General features: G+C 43.0%; 1 protein-coding gene across 3 annotated transcripts in view; it reads left to right on the forward strand.

Moving 5' to 3' along the window:
- The window catches only part of LOC139381546 (adenosine kinase-like), a 285,897-nt gene that overhangs the window by 50,152 nt on the left and 207,814 nt on the right, over positions 1–27,931 (forward strand). For all 3 annotated transcript variants that reach the window (XM_071125174.1, XM_071125172.1, XM_071125173.1), the window contains exon 4: positions 11,500–11,578. In XM_071125174.1, the coding sequence (XP_070981275.1) occupies positions 11,500–11,578 (79 nt within the window). The remainder of the gene's footprint in view (positions 1–11,499; positions 11,579–27,931) is intronic.

Genomic DNA, 27,931 nt, shown 5'->3' on the forward strand with positions numbered 1-27,931 from the left:
GTGAAGAATGCAACAAAGATGCAGAATCATCTGGCCAAGTGCATGAAGTTCCCTCAGCCGCTCACAACAAACAACCTCTGACAAAAGTCCCTCTACTTCTATTCGAGGTGAAAATGATGAATCAGACGATAGCAACAGCTCATGGTCCTCCTGGAATCAGAAGTTTTTTTGACTCAATGGAGGAACGCAGTCAGAAATGCTGATACATGTCTTGCTCGAGCTGTGTATGCAACTGGTTCACCTCACAGGCAATGTGTATTGGAAGAGATTTCTGAATGTTCTTCGCCCAGCATACACCGCTCCAACCAGACATGCTTTATCTACTCATTTGCTGGATGCAGAGTTCAACAGAGTGTATGCAACTGAAGGTCAAGAAAATCATAGAGAAAGCAGACTGTATTGCTATTATCTCTGATGGGTGGTTAAATGTTTGTTGGCAAGGAATAAACTACATCGCCACCCCTCAACCAGTATTCCACAAGAGCACAGACACAAGGGACAACAGACACACCGGTCTCTACATTGCAGATGAGCTGAAGGCAGTCATAAATTAACTTGGACCACAGAAGGTATTTGCACTAGTGAGACAATGCTGGGAACATGAAGGCTGCTTGGTCTAATGTGGAGGAGTCCTACCCTCACATCACACCCATTGGCTGTGCTGCTTGTGCATAGAATCTGCTCCTCAAGGACATCATGGCACTGAAAACAATGGATACACTCTACAAGAGAGCCAAGGAAATGGTTAGGTATGTGAAGGGTCATCAAGTTATAGCAGCAATCTAACTCACCAAGCAAAGTGACCACCTTGAAGCTGCACAGCAACACACATTGGGGTGGTGTTGTCATCATGTTTGACAGTCTCCTGGAGGGGAAAGAGTCTCTCCAAGAAATGGCCATATCACAGTCTGCCGATATGGACAGGCCCATCAAGAGAATCTTTCTGGGTGATGTCTTTTTGGAGAGAGTGGTAAGCAGCCTGAAACTCCTGAAACCTATAGCAGTAACCATTGCACGGATTGAGGGAGACAATGCCATCCTGTCTGATGTTCAGACTCTGCTTGCAGATGTAAGATAAGAAAATCCGTATTGCCCTGCTTACTTCACTGTTGCTCCAAGCAGAGGAAAAAGAAGTTCTGAAATGCATCAAAAAGCGTGATGACTTCTGCCTGAAGCCCATACACACCGCAGCGTGCATGTTGGACCCCAAGTATGCTGGCAAGAGTATCCTGTCTACAGATCAACAAGTCCTATGGTGTCAACACTACTGTGTCTCGCCACCTTCGCCTGGATAAGGGCAAGGTTCTTGGCAGTCTGGCGAAGTACACTTCCAAGCAAGGGCTATGGGATTCAAATCGAATCAAATTTATTTATAAAGCCCTTCTTACATCAGCTGATGTCACAAAGTGCTCTACGGAAACCCAACCTAAAACCCCAAACAGCAAACAATACAGGTATAGAAGCATAGTGTTTAGGAAAAACTCCCTAGAAAGGCCAGAACCTAGGAAGAAACCTAGAGAGGAACCAGGCTATGAGCAGTGGCCAGTCCTCTTCCGGCTGTGCCAGGTGGAGATTATTACAGAACATGGCCAAGATGTTAATGTTCATAGATGACCAGCAGGGTCAAATAATAATAATCAGTGGTTGTCGAGGGTGCAACAGGTCAGCACCTCAGGAGTAAATTTCAGTTGGCTTTTCATAGCCGATCATTAAGAGTATCTCTACCGTTCCTGCTGTCTAGAGAGTTGGTAAACAGCAGGTCTGGGACAGGTAGCACGTCTGGTGAACAGGTCAGGGTTCCATAGCCACAGGCAGAATAGTTGAACCTGGAGCAGCAGCACGGCCAGGTGGACTGGGGACAGCAAGGAGTCATCAGGCCAGGTAGTCCTGAGGCATGGTCCTAGGGCTCAGGTCCTCCAAGAGATAGAGAGCGAATTAGAGAGAGCATACTTAAATTCACACAGGACAGCGGATAAGACAGGAGAAATACTCCAGGTATAACAGACTGACCCAAGCCCCCCGACACAAACTACTGCAGCATAAATACTGGAGGCTGAGACAGGAGGGGTCGGGAGACACTGTGGCCCCATCCGACGATACCCCCGAACAGGGTAAAACAGGCAGGATATAACCCCACCCACTTTGCCAAAGCACAGTCTCCGCCACTAGAGGGATATCTTCAACCACCAACTTACCATCCTGAGACGAGGCCGAGTACAGCCCACAAAGATCTCCGCCACGGCACAACCCAAGGGGGGCGCCAACCTGGACAGGAAGATCACGTCCGTGACTCAACCCACTCACCCACTCAGGTGACGCACCCCTCCTAGGTACGGCATGGAAGAGCACCAGTAAGTTAGTGACTCAGCCCCTGTAATAGGGTTAGAGGCAGAGAATCCCAGTGGAGAGAGGGGAACCGGCCAGGCAGACACAGCAAGGGCGGTTCGTTGCTCCAGTGCCTTTCCGTTCACCTTCACACTCCTGGGCCAGACATCACTCAATCATAGGAGCTACTGAAGAGATGAGTCTTCAATAAAGACTTAAAGGTTGAGACCGAGTCTGCGTCTCTCACATGGGTTGGCAGACCATTCCATAAAAATTGAGCTCTATAGGAGAAAGCCCTGCCTCCAGCTGTTTGCTTAGAAATTCTAGGGACAGTAAGGAGGTCTGCGTCTTGTGACCGTAGCGTATGTGTAGGTATGTACGGCAGGACCAAATCGAAAAGATGGGTAGGAGCAAGTCAATGTAATGTTTTGTAGGTTAGCAGTAAAACCTTGAAATCAGCCCTTGCTTTGACAGGAAGCCAGTGTAGAGAGGCTAGCACTGGAGTAATATGATCACATTTTTTGGTTCTAGTCAAGATTCCTACAGCTGTCTTTAGCACTAACAGAAGTTTATTTAGTGCTTTTCCGGGTAGCCGGAAAGTAGAGCATTGCAGTAGTCTAACCTAGAAGTGACAAAAGCATGGATTAATCTTTCTGCATCATTTTTGGACAGAAAGTTTCTCATTTTTGTAATGTTACGTAGATGGAACAAAGCTGTCCTTGAAACAGTCTTGATATGTTCGTCAAAAGAGAGACCATGGTCCAGAGTAACGCTGAGGACTGTACAACCATCAAGGTTAATTGTCAGATTCAACAGAAGATCTCTTTGTTTTTGGGACCTAGAACATGCATCTCTATTTTGTCCGAGTTTAAAATAGAACATTTACCGCCATCCACTTCCTTATGTCTGAAACATGTGCTTCCAGGGAGGGCAATTTTGGGGCTTCACCATGTTTCATCAAAATGTACAGTGGTGTGTCATCCGCATAGCAGTGAAAGTTAACGTTTAACATTGCAGTGAAAGTTAATGTTTCCGAATGACGTCACCAAGAGGTAAAATATATAGTGAAAACAATAGTAGTCCTAAAACGGAACCTTGAGGAACACCGAAATGTACAGTTGATTTGTTAGAGGACAAACCATTCAGAGACAAAACGATATCTTTCTGACAGATGAGATCTAAACCAGGCCAGAACTTGTCCGTGTAGACCAATTTTGGTTTCCAATCTCTCCAAAATTATGTAGCAATCGATGGTATCAAAAGCAGCACTAAGGTCTAGGAGTACGAGGACAGAGGCAGATCCTCGGTCTGACGCCATTAAAAGGTAATTTCACAAGTGCAGTCTCAGTGCTATGAATGGGTCTAAAACCAGACTGAAGCGTTTCGTATACATTGTTTGTCTTCAGGAAGGCAGTGAGTTGCTGCACAACAGCTTTTTCCCAAAAAATTGAGAGGAATAGAAGATTCGATATAGGCCGATTTAGTTTTTAAAATATTTTCTGGGTCAAGGTTTGGCTTTTTCAAGAGGCTTTATTACTGCCACTTTTAGTGAGTTTGGTACACATCAGGTGGATAGAGACGTTTATTATGTTCAACATAGGAGCAGCTCTTTCAGTAGTTTAGGGTCCAGTATGCAGCTTGACGGTTTAGAGGCCATGATTATTTTCATCAATGTGTCAAGAGATATAGTACTAAACTTGAGTGTCTCCCTTAATCCTAGGTCCTGCCAGAGTTGTGCAGTCTCAGGACCACTGAGCTTTGGAGGAATATACAGATTTAAAGATGAATCTGTAATTTGCTTTCTAATGATCATGATCTTTTCCTCAAAGAAGTTCCTGAATATATCACTGCTGAAGTGAAAGCCATCCTCTCTTTTGAAATGCTGCTTTTTAGTTACCTTTGCCACAGTATCAAAAATACATTTAGGATTGTTCTTATTTTCCTCAATTAAGTTGGAAAAATAGGATGATCGAGCAGCAGTGAGGGCTCTTCAATACTGCATGGTACTGTCTTTCCAAGCTAGTCAGAAGACTTCCAGTTTGGTGTGGTGCCATTTCCGTTCCAATCTTCTGGAAGCTTGCTTCAGAGCTCAGGTATTTTCTGTATACCAGGGAACTAGTTTCTTATGACAAATGTTTTAGGGGTGCGACTGCATCTAGGTTATTGCGCAAGGTTAAATTGAGTTCCTCAGTCAGGTGGTTAACTGATTTTTGTCCTCTGACATCCTTGGGTAGGTGGAGGGAGTCTGGAAGGGCATCTAGGTAACTTTGGGTTGTCCGAGAATTTATAGCACAACTTTTGATGATCCTTGGTTGGGGTCTGAGCAGATTATTTGTTGCAATTGCAAACATAATAAAATGGTGGTCGATAGTCCAGGATTATGAGGGAAAACATTAAGATCCACAACATTTATTCCACGGGACAAAACTAGGTCCAGAGTATGACTATGGCAGTGAGTAGGTCCGGAGACATGTTGGACAAAACCCACTGAGTCAATGATGGCTCCGAAAGCGGGTCTGTGGACTTTTCCATGTGAATATTAAAGTCACCAAAAAATTGAATATTATCTGCCATGACTACAAGGTCCGATAGGAATTCAGGGAACTCAGTGAGGAACGCTGTATATGGCCCAGGAGGTCTGTAAACAGTAGCTATAAAAAGTGATTGAGTAGGCTGCATAGATTTCATGACTAGAAGCTCAAAAGACAAAAACATATTTTTTGTTGTAAATTGAAATTTTCTATCATATTAGATCAAGGATTAGATGCAATGTGGCAGTCGTGCCAAGATATCTCATCAGCCACCTGGTGGAAGGGACTTTGTGGCTCTGAGTTTCTTTCCCCTGTTGCCTCCATCTTCCAAATCCCACCATCATCAGCCACCTCAGAGCGCAAATGGTCCTTGTTTGGGAACACACACACCAAAGCACGCAACAGGCTGACCAATACAAGGGTTTAAATTTGGTGGCCATCTGGGCAGATTTGAGGCTTTTGGAGCCTGACAAAGAGCAACCCTCAACAAGTGACTTGGAAAGTGACTGAAGATGAGGTCTCAGAGTCTGATGTTCAATATGTGGACATTGGGGAGGTGCAGGGAGAAGACATGGAAGCCTGAGAGGAAGACACCAAGGCTTTAGTTTCTAGACTCATTTTATTGTTGAAAATGTTTTTGGGAGATGCGATGGATCATTCAATATTCCCTTTAGTTGTAAAGTGAAATCATCCCATGTGAAGAGTCAAATCAATTCAAGTTAAATTCGTAACTAAATTGTTTTATTTTTATTTCTATTGGAAGGATTTAATATTTTGCAAATATGTCTACTTATGATAAGGTAAACGTTTTCTGTCTCCATATGATGTGGTAAATACTGTATATGCAATGCCAAAAACTTCTACTATTTAAAATGGTATTAATATTAATTTGCATATATTGCCTTTAATTCCCACGTAAAGTTTCCACCTCTGAATATTCTCCAAAATGTGCAACCCTATAGTACAAGTAACTATGATAAACCCAAGGGAAATTCTTCAGTTGATTTGCATAGTGATTGACTGTTTACTCCCCAGTCCCAAAGCATTCTCTCTTAATAGCTTATGAAATATGGTCTCTTGATAGTCAGGTTATTGCTCCTTGAAATTCATGCATATGTCGAAGCTGACACTTGGCAATTGGATTTTAATCTTACTTGGGTTTTAGAAACATAAAAGAATCACAAAATGGCATATCTGCCAAATACATTTAGAAAAATGTTGATTTATTATGGGCTGTGGCTTGATTTGAGTACAATTGGACTGTTTAGATTTAATTCATATTAGGGCTGACCTCATTTAGTCGACTGGTCCATTGTTTGGTCGATAGGCTGTTGGTCGACCAAGATTTCTTTAGTCGAGCAGTCGCAAATACATTATTTTATGGTTCTCAAGATGCCTGTCTCAGTGGTCTAATCCATTTCGGAGGCCACGGGGATGGCACATTCCATCACTCTTAAGACGTGATACTGAAATTGTATATGGTTATATTATGTATGAGCAATGGTGCAACACTAATAAATCAAATATTTTATCAAGTGCTTTCTCCCACGTTGTATACGGTCGTTGTTTGTGGTTTTGTAACAATTTTCAGTGCGCTGTAGAATTGGCGCATTTCCCTATGTTGCTATGTGCATAATAAAGTTAACCAACATATATGGATTCAGAACAATGCAACAGAGGCAGCAGAAATGAGGGAACAGCCCTTGCCTTAACCTAATTGTCTAAGAAAATTGAGGAGAGGGGGAACCCCAACTTAATTAGGTTTATAGCCTAGTGGTTAGAGCATTGGGCCAGCATCTGAAGGGTTGGTGGATCGAATCCCCAGCTGACAAGGTAAAACTCTGTCACTCTGTTCCTGAACAAAGCAGTTAACCCACTGCTCCTAGGCCGTAATTTTAAATAAGAATTTGTTCTTAACTGACCTGCCGAGTTAAATAAAAAAATAATCAATGGCCTAACTGTTAAATGTGCCTGGCTTTATAAGTCATCCATGTATATGTATGAGTGTATATGTAAAGAAATTAGACAGATCTTGCTTCTGTTGCCTGTTTTATGTATTTATTAGATTTTTTTCTCCATTATTTCGTGATATCCAATTGGTAGTTAGTCTTGTCCCATCGTTGCAACTCCCGTACAGACCGGGATGATAATAATAAGTCATGTCGTTATCATTAGTAGGCTTTGTATAGTATCCTTGTATAACCACCATCGAGCTGTAGACCTAAGTGTCTTGTTTAGTCTTAATACCGTAACTTAGGCCTGTATTTCAATATATAGGCTAATGAATCAATCATTAATTTGCTAATGCCATCACACAGCACATGAGACATTCATGCTTTGAAATGGAATCAAGCATTTTAGTTTTCCAATGAAATAACAAAGGGAGCTTTGAATAATTAGCCTAAACAATAAATAAACCGCAATTAACGAATGCATGCAACTGTTTTTAGTCTGCTTTAATAAAGGCTGTCTTTTTTCCCATTTAGAACGGACTCTCTGGTACTTATTTAGTGTTTACACTTCCAAATGGTCAAAAACTAAAATATTGTAGTCTAACAGCAACTGTTTGATCTTGATCTCCAGTAGTTATCACAACTTAGTCAAATGTCTTCCACAGATCTGACCCCTTTCCCTCCTGAGCAACCAGTTAACATTCACCCGTTTCGAGATAATTGTTCACGTTCACAGCATCCGTTTTGTTGTCACGCGTTACTGTGTCCGGAGTTTGTTATAACCAGTTTATTGATGTGATTAAGATAGGGCCAGACCTATACAGTGGTTCCTCCTTTTAAAAGTTGCGTCATTCTGCGGCACACCTTGCGTGCTGCCGCAGCATTCTGTGGCACGTCATTTAATTCTCTGCCATTTTTTCTACTAATGCAAGTTATTGCTAGTTTGACCACCAGAGGGCATCTTTGAGAAGCATTTGATTCTATTGTCATTATCAGAGAATTTAAAACCTTTTTTGTAATAACATAGTATATGGTATTGATTTTAAGAAATTTGGCTGAATGAATTTGACTTAATATTATGGTGTGTCTAATGAGAGGAAAACAAAACTATCACGGTTTCCGTTAAGATGGAATGGAAAATAATGCGATGTACAACATGACGGTTGGGAGTAGGCTACAGGATTGAAGGATTATAAATCGTTTGCCTTCTTTAGACAACTTTGTTCCGATATTTCTGTAAATCTGATATTTATTCCCATAGTAATTTGTTATGGATTCATAACTAAATCAATATCTGCATTTTGAAAGTCCCATGTTAACTACAGTATGTATTGTAGACTGCACAGTTGCCTAATAAATACTATTAATAAAATGATTAAAAAAATACACTTTCAAAATGCAGATGTTGCAATTTAGCTGGTGCATTGATCGGTAAGCTGCTCTGACAGCTGATGCTTAAAGTTAGCGAGGGAGATATAAGGCTTCAGTGATTTTTGCAATTCATTCCAGTCATTGGCAACAGAGAACTGGGAGTTGGCTTTGGGGATGACCAGTGATATATATATACCTGCTTGAGCGTGTGCTACGGGTGGGTGCTGCTATGGTGACCAGTGAGCTGAGATAAGGCGGAGCTTTACCTAGCATAGACTAATAGATGACCTGGAGCCAGTGGGTTTGGCGCCGAATATGTAGTGAGGGCCAGCCAATGAAAGCATATAGGTCGCAGTTGTGGATAGTATATGGGGCTTTGGTGACAAAACGGATGGCACTGTGATAGACTGCATCCAATTTGTTAAGTAGAGTGTTGGAAGCTTTTTTGTAAATGACATCGCCCAAGTCAAGGATTGGTAAGATAGTCAGTTTTACGAAGGTATGTTTGGCAGCATGAGTGAAGGATGCTTTGTTGCGAAATAGGAAGACAATTCTAGATTTAATTTTGGATTGGAGATGCTTAATGTAATTCTGGAAGGAAAGTTTACAGTCTAGCCAGACAACTAGGCATAATTCATGTTTAAAGTTGCAACATAACATACATTGGCATTTCATCATTAAGACCTTTAGGAAATAATGTCTGGATTGTGAAAATCCCAAAACATTCGGGCTGATTTTTCTTTTGTGGCTGGCAGTTGGCATGGACCAATTTATCTCGTAAATAAAACATGCCAGTGTTTCTTGACCGCATCTCCCACTTTTCACGAGTTCAAAGTATATGTAGTTGTGAACATTAGTGTCCTTTTGCTTTAGTGGGTTTTCTTTGTAGCAGTTCATCTCGTGTTTTCCCCAATGCTAAATTAAGAGCTTCATCCACATATTGTGGAGAAAAGCCTTTTCTTAAAAACCTATTGCGCATCTCTGCTGCTTTTTCTAGATAGTCCTGAAAATGATTTGTTATAAGTTGGGGAGGAGGGAGAGTTTCACACCTAGCTCAAGTTGGGGAGGGGGGTTCACACCTAGCTTGACTATTATAAAATTATTTTATAAAGGTTGAATAGTCAATTGTTCAGCTAATAGCCCATCCTGCTACGCTTGTGAAAAACTAAATACTTTTCCCCCTTTCCACGTTTAAGATTCCAATTGATAAAGTGTTTTTAGCCACAATCGGCCCCAACCCCAATTAATATATTTGGGCACAGTCGATAGCGTACTGGACTTCGGGCTAGAATGTTGAGGGTTCGAAACCTGCTCCCTGCTTGCTATAATGAATGAGTTTGATAAACCTGGTATTGGATATGGATGAAAAAACTTGTTAAATAGCAATTTTTGTAAATTAACTTCATGACAAAAATATATGCACTTTAATTTGTCTCTACATTGACTAACATATTCCTCTCAATTGTACATTTATTGCTTGACTCGTAATAACTACATACATTTGCTTCCCCGTAATGTTTGTCGGCCACCTTTGCTGAAGTCACCAGGGACGGGTGGCCCACGTCAAATTCGTCATTGGAACCACTCGATATGATTGGTCATATAAAAACCTTGGAACACAAATGCATAATGAGTGCTCTAACTCCCCCTTGTGGTGTTCTGGGGCAATGAAGCCGTGACGCTGGGTACCTCTAAGTCCCGCGGTGTAAGCTCATGATATGCAACTTTTAAAGGAGGAACCGATGTAGGCGATGCTTACATGTTTCATGTAAAGAGCGCAAGGGTTGAAGAAATAGGGAATGTTTTTCATTATCAAATTAGGGATTTCGGTAACAGAACTTTTCATTCTGAAACAAGTAAAAAAACAAAATGGCTGAAATGTTGTTGCTTCAGCACGGACAGAGCAATAAATACTTGCTGTGTTGCAGTAGGGAGAAGAGCAAGAGAATGTCACACAGGCACTCGCTGTCATTTTTTAACACCGTGTGACCTTCGGGCTCATTCTTGAGTCATTTGTGTCTCAATTATTTGATCAAAGTGTGCTTAAAGCATCAGATAAACACTGTATATGTAGTGGATTTTTTTCAAACACATAGGGTGTGTCTCTATATATGGGAAATTAAAGTTTAAACATTTCGACCAATCAATTGGTCAAAAAACAGGACAACTCTTGGGTGACCAAGATTTATTTTAGTTGGATAAAAATAACTTTCACTACTCAACATGCTTTAATGAGTAAGTACAAACATATGTTGGGGGAAAAAAACATTCATGGCTTTTATCAAGCTGCCAGTTAAGTGACTGGCCCGCTTCTCAACTCTAGTAACATTTGTGGTTAAGTATCTCAAATAACACAATCCAGCATTTCCTTTTGGTATTTTGTTTGTGCTTCTCAAGTTTATTTTCCTCTTAAGAACTTTCACCTGGGCATCACAATGCGAACAAGTAGAAAAATAATAGTTTTTTAAGTTTATTATGTAAGACTTATATTACAATCACTTTATTAGCTATAAAATTCAGAACATGTGAGAGAGAGTATGCCTGATGACTCTGATATGCAAAGTGTTCTGTCATGCAGATAGTTTGATAACTTAAACAAGTCTCCCTTGGTCATTCCTAATTCCTCCTAAGACTTAAGTTCCTTTTACACAATCCCTGACTCTATTCCACAGATCTTGTTAAAAGACTATTTACTATGACTTCATTTATTGTTCTTCATAAACACAAAATCCAAAATGTTTTCAGTGATGTTTCTTTCAAGTGTTGACATCAGCCTTATAACAAGGCCCTATAAACATGATTTTCCCATACTCGCTCTTCCTTCACCCATTGCCGCCAGGGGCCGTATTCATAAAGTGTCTGAGTAGGAGTGCTGATCTAGGATCAGGTCCCTTTTGTCCATGTAATCTTATTCATTATGTTCTAAAAGGTAAAACACCTACTTTGAGACAGGCCCACATTTGCACCCCCTTTAGACCTTCAGAACAATGTTTCTGAAAATAGGAGCACAACTCCTACTTTTTTTTATATGAAGTCAGTGTGGACAACCTAAAGATCCATCGTTGGATGGTTCTTACAACTGTCAGCTGTATTTGGCCACTGAAGTAGGGTGGAGTCTGAAATGCTACCCTATTCCTTATGTACAGTAGTGCACTAAAGTAATGCACTGCATGGTGAATAGGGTGTCTTTTCAGACGCAGGCCTTATATTAGCTCTGGCTTTGGGCAGTTTCCTGTTTACAAACACTGTGGTTTGTGGGTAACATGTCTACTATGACCAAGCCTATACTTACTGTGCCTTCCCTAATGTATCTTTTTCAGGTTTGACGAAATTGCAAAGAAGAGCAAAGTTGAGTACCATGCAGGTGGCTCCACCCAAAACTCAGTGAAGATTGCCCAGGTTTGTCCTTTCTCTGGGCCTTTTCCTTTCCTCTGTGTGTGTGTGTGTGTGTGTGTGTGTGTGTGTGTGTGTGTGTGTGTGTGTGTGTGTGTGTGTGTGTGTGTGTGTGTGTGTGTGTGTGTGTGCGCTACAAATGGCACAATATTCCCTATGTAGTGCACTACTTTTGACCGGAGTCCTATGGGCCCTAGTCAAAGGTAGTGCACTATATAGGGTCAGGGTGCCATTTGGGACGCATTCTGTTTCTCTGTGTTGTGAATTTACAGTAGTGTGCTTGTTGCAACCTTAGATTTGTCAGCCAGGCAGTGCTGGAAATGGAGAGTGTGGGCTGCTGCAACAGTTAGTTGACATTAAAGTTTTAGGCATTGCAGATATATCAGACCTGCGACGAAGAGGAAACAGGGAGGTGGGGGGGATTAATAATAATTTCAATGTGATCTATTTGACCTAATTTCCAGAGACATATCAAGCATCAATTAGGAAGAATTACATATAGATGCAATTAACATGCCACAACAAATTATATCAAACAAATGCTGATCTCCTCTCTGGCTGTTCCACAGATTCCAGCTTCAAAAATAAAACCGGGGGATTGGCCTCATAATCTAAAATAGCAATATTGACTGATGGGAAGATGATTTATATTACGAATCCCATTTTCTATTCTGAATGCAATAAGTCTACATATTTGACATGCGCTGATTAGCTGTTGTTGATAAGCCTTTGGTCTGTTCACAATAAACAAAGAAGGAAATAAAATCACTCAGCTGACAGAGATATCGCTGCTTCTAAAGAGAGAAGATGGGTGAAGGTGCTAATTGACAGAATGATGTGGGTCAGAGCCACCTGTGTGTTTGTTTTATTTTACCTTTATTTATCCAGGTTAATCTCATTGAGATGAAAAATAGATTTTAAGAGAGACCTGGTCCAACCAAGACTGTTTGTGTGTTTTAGAGAGAGTGAGAGATGTGTGGGGGGGCGGCAAGCAGCATCTTCATGATGTAGAGACATTAAACATCCTTTTCAAAGAGAGATACCAGGAGAGAGTGGCAGCCAGAGGAAGAAAAAGAGCAACAGTCGGGGGGAGAGAAAGCTGTGCACCTTCATCTCAAACTCTCTTAAATTATGAAGATCAGAAACATTTACCTCCCTCTCTAAAGACGTCTGCAGACACGGAGAGAGAGACACAAACTACCAACTTTAGTTCATTTTTTAATTTTTAATTTTGCGCTCTATTTGGTTTGCCGCCTCCGTTTTTACCCACTTGAGTGTTGTATTCAGTTTGACTCGATTACAACCTTGAAAATTCAGAGCCAGATATTTTCTTTAACACTGATTATTTCATGTCCCCACTTCGTGTAGCAAGTTGGTTAGAAACCCATACATTCAGTTGGGTCTGGGATTCTGCAGTTAAGACCTAGACTAGACCTTGACAAGTAGCTAGTGTTCATGTTTTATTTAAGAAGACGTTGAGGGAACCACCTCAGGCCGTGCTCAAGCTCCCATGTGAAATCAGATGGAGAATGAGAATTGCACCGTTCACTGCCAACAACCAACGAACACTGAACAAAGCTTTTTTATGTTCTATTTTAATGCCTTTCAGAAAACGGTCACCGCTCATTTAAATTGACTTTATAAACACGGCATACCAGAACCTCGGTTTGTTTGAGGTGTTACCCTCGTTTACAGTATTCGATGTCAGGAAGTAGTTTCTCCTAATACTGTATAATATGTCATTATAAAAATATATAATGTACACCCCCCAGCTTTCTACCTAGCAGTCTCAGAAAAAATATTATTTTATAACATTTACCTTGAAGCGTTGTTGGCTACTGCTTTTTCAATCCCTTACTTTCACAGGGGAGATGGTGGTGCTTCTTTAAACGGTTGTAACTTCAAAACCGGGATGTATTGTGGGAGCAGAAACCTTCAAACACGATGATATGCACTGCAGCACTGAATCCACTTCAAAGGGCCTCAGACAGACTAAATTAGATGCTTGTTCTGTTCCAGGGGAGGGCAGGCAGGTTCACTCAGGATTTCCATCACCACCACTGGAAGAGGGAGGGATGAGACAGAGGGACAAGACAGAGGGACTGAGAGGAATGTTCAGAGGATTTGCTAGTGAAATTGCTGCACACACAGGATGCTGGGAACCCTAGGTGTGGGGGCGGCTCAATGACTGGCTGTCAGCTATGGAATGCATCCCAAAATGGCACCTTATTCCCTACATAGTGCACTACTTTTGAACAGGTCCCATAGGGATCTGGTCAAAAGTAGTGCACTATGTAGGGAATAGGATGCTATTTGGGACTTGGCCTACATCTACTGACAGCCAGTCATTGATCCGCCCCCACACCTAGGGTTTCCAGCATGTTGTGTGCAGCGACCGAAGCTGCTTCTCTCTTCCCCACACAGAAGCACCTGGTTCATTTGATGCTCTAATGAGTTAATTCAGGGTTTTCCAAACTCGGTCCTCGGGACCCCAAAGGGTGCACGTTTTGGTTTTTGTCCTAGCGCTACATAGCTGACTTAAATAATAAACTAATCATCAATCTTTGATCATTTTAATTATTTCTGTGTCATTAGCATTTACATTTCTGTCATCAAAGAACAACCTCAGCTGGGAAGAGAACAGAATGAACAGACAATTTTAGGCATAGGTAAAACCATAATTGATCAAAGGGGGAAGCTACGCTAGCCTAGGATGGATCTGTTAGTTTTGTCCTCTTCCTGTAACTGCCCACTCTCACTTCAAAGGCTGTTAGCTGGACTGCGTGTTAGTAGGTCATCAATTTAGGGATGCAAACTTGGTGCTATAAAAGTGGGGGCGCAAACAGATGTTCTCCCTGTTTGATCACTGCCTGTCCATCATGCACTCCATTCAACAAACTTTTTGTTTGACTGAAAAATTGGAATGCAGCTCGAGGTAAGCAACCAGTGTTCGATTTCTTTGCTGATGAGAAACAACATTTGTGCAAATTAATATAAAAAAAATTAAAATCGTTATCAAGCTAACAATACCACCCACTTGCCTCAGCTAACTTCATGTGGCCTCAGATTACTTCACCTGTCTGTGTGTAATAACACATGGAACACTTTAATTCATTGGCGAAAGCGAGGGAGTAACTTTATAAACTTGGTTGCTTTATTATTAAAACTAGCATGGTAGTACAGGCAGGCAGCGGTGTATATTGGGGGCGTGACATCCCAATACTCTTAACAATGATACCAATGATGTCACGATCGTTATAATGAATGTCGGACCAAGGCGCAGCGTATGTTGAGTTCCACATAATATTTAATAGTGAAGCTTAGCCAAACAAACGAAACAACAAACCGTGACAACAGAGGTGCTACATACACTTATTCAAAACAATATCCCATAACACACAGGTGGAATAAATACTACTTAAGTATGATCCCCAATTAGAGACGATAGCCAGCTGCCTCTAATTGGGAATCATACTAAAACACCAACATAGAAAAAACAAACTAGAACCCCACATAGGAAATATAAACTAGACTAAACCCCTAGTCACGCCCTGACCTAATCTACCATAGAAAATAAAGGCTTTCTATGGTGAGGATGTGACAAATGAGCAAGTGGTGGCCTGTTTGTATTTTTTTTAATTTCACCTTTATTTAACCAGGTAGGCTAGTTGAGAACAAGTTCTCATTTACAACTGCGACCTGGCCAAGATAAAGCATAGCAGTGTGAACAGACAACACAGAGTTACACATGGAGTAAACAATTAACAAGTCAATAACACAGTAGAAAAAAAATTGTCTATATACATTGTGTGCAAAAGGCATGAGGAGGTAGGCAAATAATTACAATTTTGCAGATTAACACTGGAGTGATAAATGATCAGATGGTCATGTACAGGTAGAGATACTGGTGTGCAAAAGAGCAGAAAAGTTAATAAATATAAACAGTATGGGGATGAGGTAGGTAAAATTTACCGATAGACTATGTACAGCTGCAGCGATCGGTTAGCTGCTTAGATAGCAGATGTTTGAAATTGGTGAGGGAGATAAAAGTCTCCAACTTCAGCGATTTTTGCAATTCGTTCCAGTCACAGGCAGCAGAGAACTGGAACGAAAGGCGGCCAAATGAGGTGTTGGCTTTAGGGATGATCAGTGAGATACACCTGCTGGAGCGCGTGCTACAGGTGGGTGTTGCCATCGTGACCAGTGAACTGAGATAAGGCGGAGCTTTACCTAGCATGGACTTGTAGATGACCTGGAGCCAGTGGGTCTGGCGACGAATATGTAGCGAGGGCCAGCCGACTAGAGCATACAGGTCGCAGTGGTGGGTGGTATAAGGTGCTTTAGTAACAAAACGGATGGCACTGTGATAAACTGCATCCAGTTTGCTGAGTAGAGTATCGGAAGCTATTTTGTAGATGACATCGCCGAAGTCGAGGATCGGTAGGATAGTCAGTTTTACTAGGGTAAGTTTGGCGGCGTGAGTGAAGGAGGCTTTGTTGCGGAATAGAAAGCCGACTCTAGATTTGATTTTAGATTGGAGATGTTTGATATGAGTCTGGAAGGAGAGTTTACAGTCTAGCCAGACACCTAGGTACTTATAGATGTCCACATATTCTAGGTCGGAACCATCCAGTGTGGTGATGCTAGTCGGGCGTGCGGCGTAATGACCTTAGGCAAACCCACATTACCACACTGTGTGTGGCTATTCCCTAGTTATGTAGAACATTAGAAAATCAAATGTAATTGTTATTATTATACTGTGTTATTGGCATAAGTGTAATTTATTTATCGTTTCATTTACAGAATGAGAGAATTTGAGGAGAGGAATGCCCTGACAGTGTCTAAGCTTGAGTCAGAGTTGAGGTGCAATTGGAGTTGGGCCTGGCTGAAATTGAATGCAAAGGATGTCAAGGGAGTGCAGAAACCCTTCCCAATGTAAAAAAACTAATAAAAAGTAGACAAGGCAGATCATGCAATTTGCATCCTCTACTGTAAGAATATCAACTATAGAAGCAAGAGCTCCCAAGCCCCTTTGGCACACTGCCAAAAAAGAAAGTGCACACTATTTTGACAACACTGTGTGATGCCAGAGACACCGATGCCAATAACACAAGGCCCTGAAAAGATGAGAGAAAGGGTGCATGTGCAAGTCCCTGCCTGTGAAAGAGTTGCAAATGCTGAGGTGGGTGCATTTAAGCCAACACAGGCTGGTCAGTATTTCATGCGTTACTATATCAATATGATATCAGTGCACCAACTCTTTGGTAGGTAGCTACCTTCAGGAGTCTCTATTATACAGATGTACCAGAAAGACTGTCAAGTTGAAAAGGGATTCTAAGAACATCCGCACTGCAGCAACAAAGGACAAAGGTCAGAGACAGGAGAACCTGATGATGAAGAGGAGGCAGGAGTATGGTTGCCAGCCAACATCCAGTGCCCAGAAGACCATGAAGACTGCATAGCGACAATGCAGAGACAAAAAAATAATAATAATTAAAAAATAATAACACAAGGAAGAAATCACCATGAGTAGCCATAACTTGTATATATATACACAGAGTACCAGTACCGAGTTGATGTGTAGGAGTCAATTAATATTGTATTTGTCACATGCGCTGAACATGATTTCCATGAAATTATTACTTACAAGCCCTTAACCAACAGTGCAGTTCAAGAAATATATACAGGGGGTACCGGTACTGAGTCAGTATGCAGTGTACAGGTTAGTTGAGGTAATTTGTACAGGTAAAGTGAATATGCATAGATAATAAACGGTGAGTAGCAGCAGTCTAAAAACAATGGGGGGGGTCAATGTAAATAGTCTGGGTGGCCATTTGATTAATTGTTCAGCAGTCTTATGGCTTGGGGGTAGAAGCTGTTAAGGGGCCTTTTGGACCTAGACTTGGCGCTCCGATACCGCTTGCCTTGAGGTAACAGAGAGAACAGTGGGACTGGGGTCTTTGAAAAATAATTTGGCCTTCCTCTGACACCGCCTGGTATATTGGTCCTGGATGGCAGGAAGCTTGGCCCTAGTGATGTATTGGGCCATACGCACTACCCTCCATAGCGCCTTGAGGCTGGATGTCGAGTAGTTGCCATACCAGGCGGTGATGCAACCAGTGCTCTCAATGGTGTAGCTGTAGAACTTTTTGAGGATCTGAGGGCCCATGCCAAATAGTCTCCTGAGGGGGAAGAGGTGTTGTCGTGCCCTCTTCACGACTGTCTTGGTGTGTGGTCCATGATGATTCCTTTGTGATCTGGCCCGAGGAACTTGAAGCTCTTGACCCGCTCCACTACAGCCCTGTCGATGTGGGCGTGTTTGGCCCTCTGTTTTCTGTAGTGACAATCAGCTCCTTTGTCTTGCGGACGTTGAGGGAGTGGTTGTTGTCCTGGCATCATACTACCAGGTCACTGACCTCCTCCCTATAGGCTGTCTCGTCACCGGTAATCAGGCCTACCACCGTTGTGTCGTCAGCAAACTTAATGATGGTGTTGGAGTCGTGCATGGCCATGCGGTCATGGGTGAACAGAGAGTACAGGAGGTGACTAAGCACACACCCCTGAGGGGCCCCTGTGTTGAGGTTCAGTGTGGCTGATGTGTTGTTGCCTACCCTTACCACCTGGGGGCAGCCTGTCAGGAAGTCCATGGTCCAGTTGCAGAGGGAAGTGTTCAGTCCCAGTGTCCTGAGCTTAGTGATGAGTTTGGAGGGGACTATGGTGTTGAATACTGACTCAATGAACTGCATTCTCAGCTAAACAAAGAGAACGAAGTCTTAGTCTAGTCAAAATGAAGAAGGATAACATGTAGGTAAGTGTAGGCTAGGTATGTGAGTGATAACCTCTGTCTGGTCCTCTCCCACTGTCACTGTTCCTGTTCCACTGGCTAGGGGGGGGGACTTTGCCTAAGAGAAGGTGGCTGCTAATGAGTGAGTGTAGGCTAGATATGCGAGTGAACCAGTTACTGTTTATTATTTTGAGCATCAAAATAAAATATATTTCTCAAAAAGAATGGGGGTTATGAGGTTTGTTAGGCTGACAGGTCAGATTATACTAAGAGGAGACTGAGTTGTGCTCAATGTTGGCTGAAAATAATATTCAAATTAAGTTTTTAGCAGATAGGTAGGTCTAGACCTTCACCTTACAGTGCTTCATTAAACCCACTGGAAAATGTATGTTCTGAACAAGAAAATAATTCTAACTCTTTTTGGCGAGACTGATTATCACGTCATGATAAACCTTCAACCTAGAACATAGAACTCAACCTCCCTTACCTCAGGACACTATTTTCTGTCTATTGTGGTTTGGAAAGTTAGGAGTATCGAGATTAGTTCAAATATGTATTCTCTGAAATTATGAAAATTGTATGCAGTTTTGTCACCTTTTTGGACTCTCACCAGTTTGCGTCTCTGTCAATTGATGCAAAGTCAGTCAGTTCCCTAGGGGTGTTTTTCTCTGAACCTCTCTTGTGATCCATTCAGCCACAGCATATCCAGCTTTATACAACGGGTGGCTCTAATCCTGAATGCTGATTTGGTTAAAACCGCATTCCAGCCGGTGTCTATTCCACAAGTTACCATAGGCATTTTAACGTTATAGATTTAGCCGATTTACCCTGTTGCATCTGACTGCCCAATCCACTGTCTCATCAGCACAGCCAGGTCATTTCTGAACTTGATCTCCACTATAAAAAGCATCAAGACATTATCTTTCACACTGTGTGACACCCTGCACACCCCAGTCCCATGGCAGATGTCGGTCTCAACACAATAGTAATTTCCCTATCTGTGTTCCTGTTCCTCTCACATCAGCTTTAGTTGTCAGAAAGCCGCTGAAAGTTGTGAACTTGTATGCAGAGCTCTTTGGTTGTGATTCCCTAGAAACAGGGATGTGTGTGTTTGTCTTTTTCTGGGCTTTAACAACATGCCCTGAAGGGGTATCCTGTATCAAGGATCACCTACTGGAGCGCTCTGTATACCCACTGTAAGGTTACACAGCGATATATTGATTCTCTCGCTCTTCTCTCTCTTCTCTCTCTTTCTTATTCTTCTCTCATTCTTCTCTTGCTCTTCTCGCTCATTCACACTCTCACCCTCTCTCAATCTTCTCTTGCCCTCTCTCTCTCTCTCTCTCTCTCTCTCTCTCTTTGTTCTCTCCTATTTACCCTCTCTCTCTCTCTTGCCCTCTCTCTCTGCCCTCTCTCTCTCTTGCCCTCTCTCTCTCTCTTGCCCTCTCTCCTCTTTGTCTTCTCTTGCCCTCTCTCTCTCTGCCCTCTCTTGCCCTCTCTCTCTCTCTTGCCCTCTCTCTCTCTCTTGCCCTCTCTCTCTCTTGCCCTCTCTCCTCCTTGCCCTCTCTCTCTCTTGCCCTCTCTCCTCTTTGTCTTCTCTTGCCCTCTCTCTCTCTGCCCTCTCTTGCCCTCTCTCTCCTTTTGCCCTCTCTCTCTTTTTGCCCGCTCTCTCTGCCCTATCTTGCCCTCTCTCTCTTTGCCCTCTCTCTCTGCCCTTTCTTGCCCTCTCTCTCTCTCTTGCCCTCTCTCCTCCTTGCCCTCTCTCTCTCTCTTGCCCTCTCTCTCTCTGCCCTCTCTTGCCCTCTCTCTCTCTCTGCCCTCTCTCCTCTTTGTCTTCTCTTGCCCTCTCTCTCTCTTGCCCTCTCTCCTCTTTGTCTTCTCTTGCCCTCTCTCTCTCTCTCTCTTGCCCTCTCTCCTCTTTGTCTTCTCTTGCCCTCTCTCTCTCTGCCCTCTCTTGCCCTCTCTCTCTTTTTGCCCTCTCTCTCTGCCCTCTCTGTCTTTGCCCTCTCTCTCTGCCCTCTCTTTGCCCTCTCTCTCTCTTTGCCCTCTCTCTCTCTTTGCCCTCTCTCTCTTTGCCCCCTCTCTCTCTTTGCCCTCTCTCGATCTTCTCTTTTCTCTCACATGCAGAGCCCATACAGTACAGTGAGGAGAGGGAAACAATCCTATTTCTCAGTCATCATACCGTCTAGGGTAAATGGTGGCCCTACTTTTTAGCATGTGAGCATGCAGTGGGTGTGTGTATGCCTTACGTGTGCGTGCAGTGTGTTTATCACCGGTGACAGCGTTGGGGGAGTTAGGGGAGGGGGAGGGGGTTCGGGGGGGGGGGGGGGTGACTGGAGGGCTAGTATCAGGAAGCACAGTCAATTCATTTACAACCAACATCAAAGTCCACCTACAGCTCCTTAGGGTCTGGAGATTGAAGTTGTCTGTGAGGGAAGCCAGTCTCTGACTGCATCACAAATGGTACCCTTTTTCCTATATAGTGCACTACTTTTGAATCGGGCCCATAGGGATCTGGTCAAAAGTAATGCACGATAAAGGGAATAAGGTGCCATTTGGGACTCACACCCTGTCTCGTTCTAGTAGATATTTCTGCCTGCTACCTGGGAGCTAGATTGTATTACAAAATGTAAATGGAATGTTTATTGTAAACTGGGTGTTTTTTCATTATGATCCTCATACATCAACTGTATTGAATTGAACTGTTATTTTTGTTATTTTTCATAACTATAGGGGGTCCTCTGAATTGTTCATTGGCCTATAGGATAGATGAGGATTTTTAAATATTTCGCCGGCTCTTGTAAATGACGGCAAACATACTCTTAATCATAGTTTCTGACTTTTTTTGTGATTCTATGTGATGTTTGTTTAATTGATGATGCAATTGAATATAATGTTTTGAGTATGGCTTTAAACACATTGATACATTTTCCCTGTCTTTGTTATGGTTCTGATGCCTGTTTCACATTTTCTCAGATTTTGTCAGTCGTGGAGAAAGGAGTTTTGTCCCAAATGGCACTTTATTCCCTACACAGTGCACCATTTTTGACCAGGAACCATAGGGCTCTGGTCATAAGTAGTGCACTAGGTAGAGAATAGGGTGCCATTTGAGACGCCACCCAGGGTGTGTGTAAAGGGGCCCAGGCTAGGCTTGGATAGGACTGAGGAGTTTGGGCAGAGTTCTTAATTGGAACCTCATGTGCCTAACAGTACACTGTTGAAAAGTTTCTTTATAAAAAAAACAACCGACTCAGAAAGACCCTCACAAGCTCATATTTTGTAGGGATACTTCAACTGGGTTCTATTTCTTATTGTATGCACTTATTCCTGAGGGTGAAAATATTCCATGACCTCATGTTTGGCTTTACAGCTTGTTCTGTTAAATAAAGAACGAGCAAGAGAGAAGGCAACTTGCCTCCTCCCATTTGTATGGACTGAATCAAGAATTGCCCCAGGTCTGTTACCACTTAATGAGAGCAGGGAGGATCATGGTGAAAGGGGAGAGGGTTTTGTGTTACAGGCTATGTACATTCTGGATATTTGGGGAGAGGATGTACTAACATGAAAAATCAAATCCATTTAATATTTTCCTGTACTGTTTACGGCGCACATCCGATCCTTAATCACACTCCTTTACGACGCAAGTTGAAGCAAATGTTCTCATACTGCCTCTGGGGAGATCTGAGGGGCGTTAGTTTGAGCCCTTAAAAAACAAATTGTTCTTTACTTTAACTGAAGAGCTTTGATTTCTTGATCACTCGCGCGTGCGCGCTCTCTCTCTTTCTCTCTCTCTCTGGTGTGTGTGTGTGTGTGTGTGTGTGTGTGTGTCCCAGTGCAGCTGTACTTAAATGAGAATACTAATGCCTGATTAAAAGCAGACCCCTGGTGAGCCTTTGGAGTTTCTCTCACCCATCGCGGAACAGAGCTCAAGTACACCAGAGCTCAAGTACAAACAAAGCCTCTTGTTTGTTTAAACACAGGTTTAAGTGTGTGTGTGTGTGTGTGTGTGTGTGTGTGTGTGTGTGTGTGTGTGTGTGTGTGTGTGTGTGTGTGTGTGTGTGTGTGTGTGTGATTGTGTGTGATTGTGTGTGATTTTAAGACGGGTTAATTGCAACACCTCCAGTAGTGCTATGATCCCACCGCTGGCCCTCGTTCATACCCCATTCCCCTGTTATGGAGGGGTCACAGCCCATTAAGGCTTAGCCCTCATTCATACCCAATTCCCCTGCTATGGAGGGGTCACAGCGCATTAAGGCTTAGCCCTCATTCATACCCCATTCCCCTGTTATGGAGGGGTCACAGCCCATTAAGGCTTAGCCCTCATTCATACCCCATTCCCCTGTTATGGAGGGGTCACAGCGCATTAAGGCTTAGCCCTCATTCATACCCCATTCCCCTGTTATGGAGGGGTCACAGCGCATTAAGGCTTAGCCCTCATTCATACCCCATTCCCCTGCTATGGAGGGGTCACAGCCCATTAAGGCTTAGCCCTCATTCATACCCCATTCCCCTGTTATGGAGGGGTCACAGCCCATTAAGGCTTAGCCCTCGTTCATACCCCATTCCCCTGTTATGGAGGGGTCACAGCGCATTAAGGCTTAGCCCTCATTCATACCCCATTCCCCTGTTATGGAGGGGTCACAGCCCATTAAGGCTTAGCCCTCGTTCATACCCCATTCCCCTGTTATGGAGGGGTCACAGCCCATTAAGGCTTAGCCCTCATTCATACCCCATTCCCCTGTTATGGAGGGGTCACAGCGCATTAAGGCTTAGCCCTCATTCATACCCCATTCCCCTGTTATGGAGGGGTCACAGCCCATTAAGGCTTAGCCCTCGTTCATACCCCATTCCCCTGTTATGGAGGGGTCACAGCCCATTAAGGCTTAGCCCTCATTCATACCCCATTCCCCTGTTATGGAGGGGTCACAGCGCATTAAGGCTTAGCCCTCGTTCATACCCCATTCCCCTGCTATGGAGGGGTCACAGCCCATTAAGGCTTAGCCCTCGTTCATACCCCATTCCCCTGTTATGGAGGGGTCACAGCCCATTAAGGCTTAGCCCTCATTCATACCCCATTCCCCTGTTATGGAGGGGTCACAGCGCATTAAGGCTTAGCCCTCATTCATACCCCATTCCCCTGTTATGGAGGGGTCACAGCCCATTAAGGCTTAGCCCTCATTCATACCCCATTCCCCTGTTATGGAGGGGTCACAGCGCATTAAGGCTTAGCCCTCATTCATACCCCATTCCCCTGTTATGGAGGGGTCACAGCCCATTAATCTGTGATGTGAGAGAAGAGGGAGAACACCAAATGGATTCTCTAGTCCTCTTTTCCCTCATAACACCACTCCTCTGCATTCCAGGTGTTCCATCGTCGTGTCGTTAGAATAGACAGCGAGGCACTTGTTGGAGGGCCTTGCTCCCTCGATTGTTTTCTTCCCTCAGAAGTGGCGGCGGGCGGAAGAAACGAAACGCGCCGCCTCATTTGCTTTGATGAGCGATGTGTTCATGCGTGGGCTCCAGTGTCACCCGTCATGAAGCAGCTGTGATGTCGCAGCTCGTGTCTGCCTGGAACATTACTGCCATTTACCCAATGATGAAGTGAAGAGACCTCTGTGGATTCCACATCTTCCCATCCGCCCCATTTGAGCAAGTGATTCACCACCATCTCTCCCATCCCTCCCATCACCACTACTGTGACTGTATGTTACTGTTAATACTAGTGTGCGTTTTAATCTTTAGGCTTTATGATCAAGAGGATAACTGGTAACTGGGTGATTTTATTCCATTTCTTATTTCAGAAGGATTTGTTAACAACTGATGGCTTAATACTTAGCCTACACCCAATAAAATAACACCCAAAATGTTTTTTTTAAGAAAATGTATCTATTCCATTTCTACACATATTTACAGCAATTGTCATCTGTATTTGATCTAGCTGGGTTAGAGAAACATCACAGTTTGTTGTATAGGTGACGTATTACCATTGCTGTTGAGGTTAATTTGCCGTCAAATTTGCAGACTTAATTTCAGCAGCCGGCAGGAAGACGGAGGGGAGTAACTCATAAGTATGCATTGGAAAAGAGTGTTGATTAACATTGAATGCTCGGGAGACCGACACACTCGATATGTATCATCTGGCCTCAGAGCCTGCCTGGCGCTGCTGTGGAATTGAATGTGATGTCTTGCGTAACGAGTCCTTGATTCCTTGGTTGTAGAGGATCTGGAATAGAAGGCTTGTATACCCATTGGCCTACTGGGTTTGTTCTGGCTGTTGTACTGTTGGTCGGGACTCTGGGCTAACTCTGACAGAAATATGAAAAGACTTGTGAAACGTAAGGCCATGCGCATATCTGTCAGCGTTCTCACGTCAAATTACCCAGTGATGTATCTCACAGGGCACTTGGCATGCCTGCCACATTGCTTTATGCTGTAGCTAAGGGCTGTGTCTTGTAAGTGTTGGTGCTCCGGCAATGAAAATTGAAACTGCTCATATGGCTTTGGGATGGGATCAGAACCTGTACTATAAACAGTGTCTCGTTACTCCCACTATTGGCTCAAATTATCTGTTGACATGGGGTCAATTGACACAATGATGAATGCAACAATTATAATGCATTTTACGCAAACCAACCATTAGGCTACATTAACATGTGACTATTTTTATGTGTCTCTGCCTCTCTTCTCGTGTTTCCTCGGGAGAAGGGCTCGGCTGTGGTGCTAGTATTTATCTGGCACATTCTCAGCATGCTCCTGCTCTTGTGGTTGAAGTGTTGCATAGCAACTAAAGGAAAAACAGCTTTAAATATTTGGGTTAAAAAGATTGGAAGAAAATACAGAGGCTACAATTACAGTTAATTTCTACCAAGGTCAGGAGTTTAATGAGCTCTGTGGAACTTACTATTGCAACACTCTATAAAACTATAATGAATCATGAAGGAATAGACTATGTAATTTCTGATTTGTATTACTGTATAATTACTAACGACTGCATTTGAAAGGGTATTTTTATTGCCAAAATAATAATTAGGCTAGACTGATTCAGTTATTTATCATTAGACTAATAGCCATTAATAGCCATAGTTATTTTGATCAACAGACGATTGTGGTTATTATTAGTAGCTTCAGTAATAGGCCTAAATTAGCCACCTGTATTGGAGAGGCCTAGCTATCTACTGTTGGTCGGCCTAAATCAGCCACCTGTATTGAAGAGAGAGGCCTAGCAACCTACTGTTGGTTTTGGAAGTGTAGTTTCTAGTTTGCTAACACACAGAGTATCTGTGACTAGATGGAAAAATGTGTAGGTGAATACAATTTTGAAGTGATGCGCCCTGAGGAAAGCGGGGGGGGGGGGGGGGGGGTGAGAAAGAGAGAGGGATGTGCAGCGAGGGAGAGGCAGGTAGGCTGGATGACTCACAGCAGGTGACAGACACACTAATAGTAATGGCTCTTATCAGTGGCGTGCTCACTCTCTTTTCACTCGGCTCTGACAACCTCCTACTCCACCCCCTCCACCAGGCGGGGGGGTGCTAGCTGGCTGCTGGGAGGGAGGGATGGAAGAAGGGAGGGAGGGAGAGCTAGAGAAGCACCGCTCAGATGGAAAGAGCCTGCCAAACAACAGTCCCCTCACATATAAATTGCATCATTAACATCGCCTAGATTATTCCAAGCGCTCCCACTGGGTTTATATGGCTGCACTGTCTCCGCTCACTGACTGAAGATGTTTAGACATCTCTGGGAGAGAGTTGTGCTGCTTACATGTATTGTGAAATCCAAGCTGGCTGTATGGCCATTTAAGGTTTTAACACCTCCAAAGATCAACATTGTCTTGACTTTTTATTCAGAAATACAGTTGTCGGAAGTTTACATACGCTTAGGTTGGAGTCATTAAAACTCGTTTTTCAACAACTCTACAAATTACTTGTTAACAATCTATTGTTTTGGCAAGTCGGTTAGGACATCTACTTTGTGCAATTTTTCCAACAATTGTTTAGACAGATTATTTCACTTATAATTCACTGTATCACAATTCCAGTGGGTCAGAAGTTTACATACACTAAGTTGACTGTGCCTTTAAACAGCTATGAAAATTCCAGAGAATTATGTAATGTCTTTGGAAGCTTCTGATAGGCTAATTGACATCCATTTGAGTCAAATGGATGTGTACCTGTGGCTGTATTTCAAGGCCTACCTTCAAACTCAGTACCTCTTTGCTTGACATCATGGGAAAATCAAAACAAATCAGCCAAGACCTCAACAACAAAAAAAAGACCTCCACAAGTCTGGTTCATCCTTGGGAGCAATTTCCAAACGCCTGAAGGTATCACGTTCATCTGTACAAACAATAGTTTGCAAGTATAAACATTGTGGGACCACGCAGCCGTCATACCGCTCAGGAAGGAGACGCGTTCTGTTTCCTAGAGATGAATGTACTTTGGTGCAAATCAATCCCAGAACAACAGCAAAGGATCTTGTGAAGATGCTGGAGGAAACCGGTACAAAAGTATCTATATCCACAGTAAAACGAGTCCTATATCGACATAACCTGAAAGGCCGCTCAGCAAGGAAGAAGCCACTGCACCAAAACAGCCATAAAAAAGCCACACTACGGTTTGCAACTGCACGTGGGGACAAATATCGTACTCTTTGGAGAAATGTCCTCTGGTCTGATGAAACAAAAATAGAACTGTTTGGCCATAATGACCATCGTTATGTTTGGAGGAAAAGGGGGAGACTTGCAAGCCGAAGAACACCATCCCAGCCGTGAAGCACGGGGTTGGCAGCATCATGTTGTGGGGGTGCTTTGCTGCAAGAGGGACTGGTGCACGTCACAAAATAGATGACATCATGAGGAGGGAAATTATATGGATATATTGAAGCAACATCTCAAGACATCAGTCAGGAAGTTAAAGCTTGGTCGCAAATGGGTCTTCCAAATGGACAATGACCCCAAGCATACTTCCAAAGTTGTAGCAAAATGGCTTCAGGACAACAAAGTAAAGGTATTGTAGTGGCCATCACAAAGCCCTGACCTCAATCCAATAGAAGATTTGTGGGCAGAACTGAAAAAGCGTGTGCGAACAAGGACCCTACAAAGCTGACGCAGTTACACCAGCTCTGTTAGGGGAAATGGGCCAAAATTCACCCAACTTATTGTGGGAAGTTTGTGGAAGGCTACTCGAAATGCCTGACCTAAGTTAAACATTTTGAAGGCAATGCTACCAAATACTAATTGAGTGTATGTAAACTTCTGACCCACTGGGAATGTGATGAAAGAAATAAAAGCTGAAATTAATCATTCTCTCCTCCTATTATTCTGACATTTCACATTCTTAAAATAAAGTGGTGATCCGAACTGACCATAGACAGGACATTTTTACTAGGATTAAATGTTAGGGATTGTGAAAAACTGAGTTTAAATGTATTTGCCTAATGTATATGTAAACTTCCGACTTCAACTGTACTTACTTCTCCCAACATCACTGACATCCATAGAAGCGTTTAATGCAGAGTAGTGAGTGACAAGCATCGAGAGTAGTAGTATAGAACCCTTACAACCTAGGTAATTTCCCCTC

This window comes from Oncorhynchus clarkii, chromosome 23, assembly GCF_045791955.1.
Source record: "Oncorhynchus clarkii lewisi isolate Uvic-CL-2024 chromosome 23, UVic_Ocla_1.0, whole genome shotgun sequence".
Classification (NCBI taxonomy): Eukaryota; Metazoa; Chordata; class Actinopteri; order Salmoniformes; family Salmonidae; genus Oncorhynchus; species Oncorhynchus clarkii.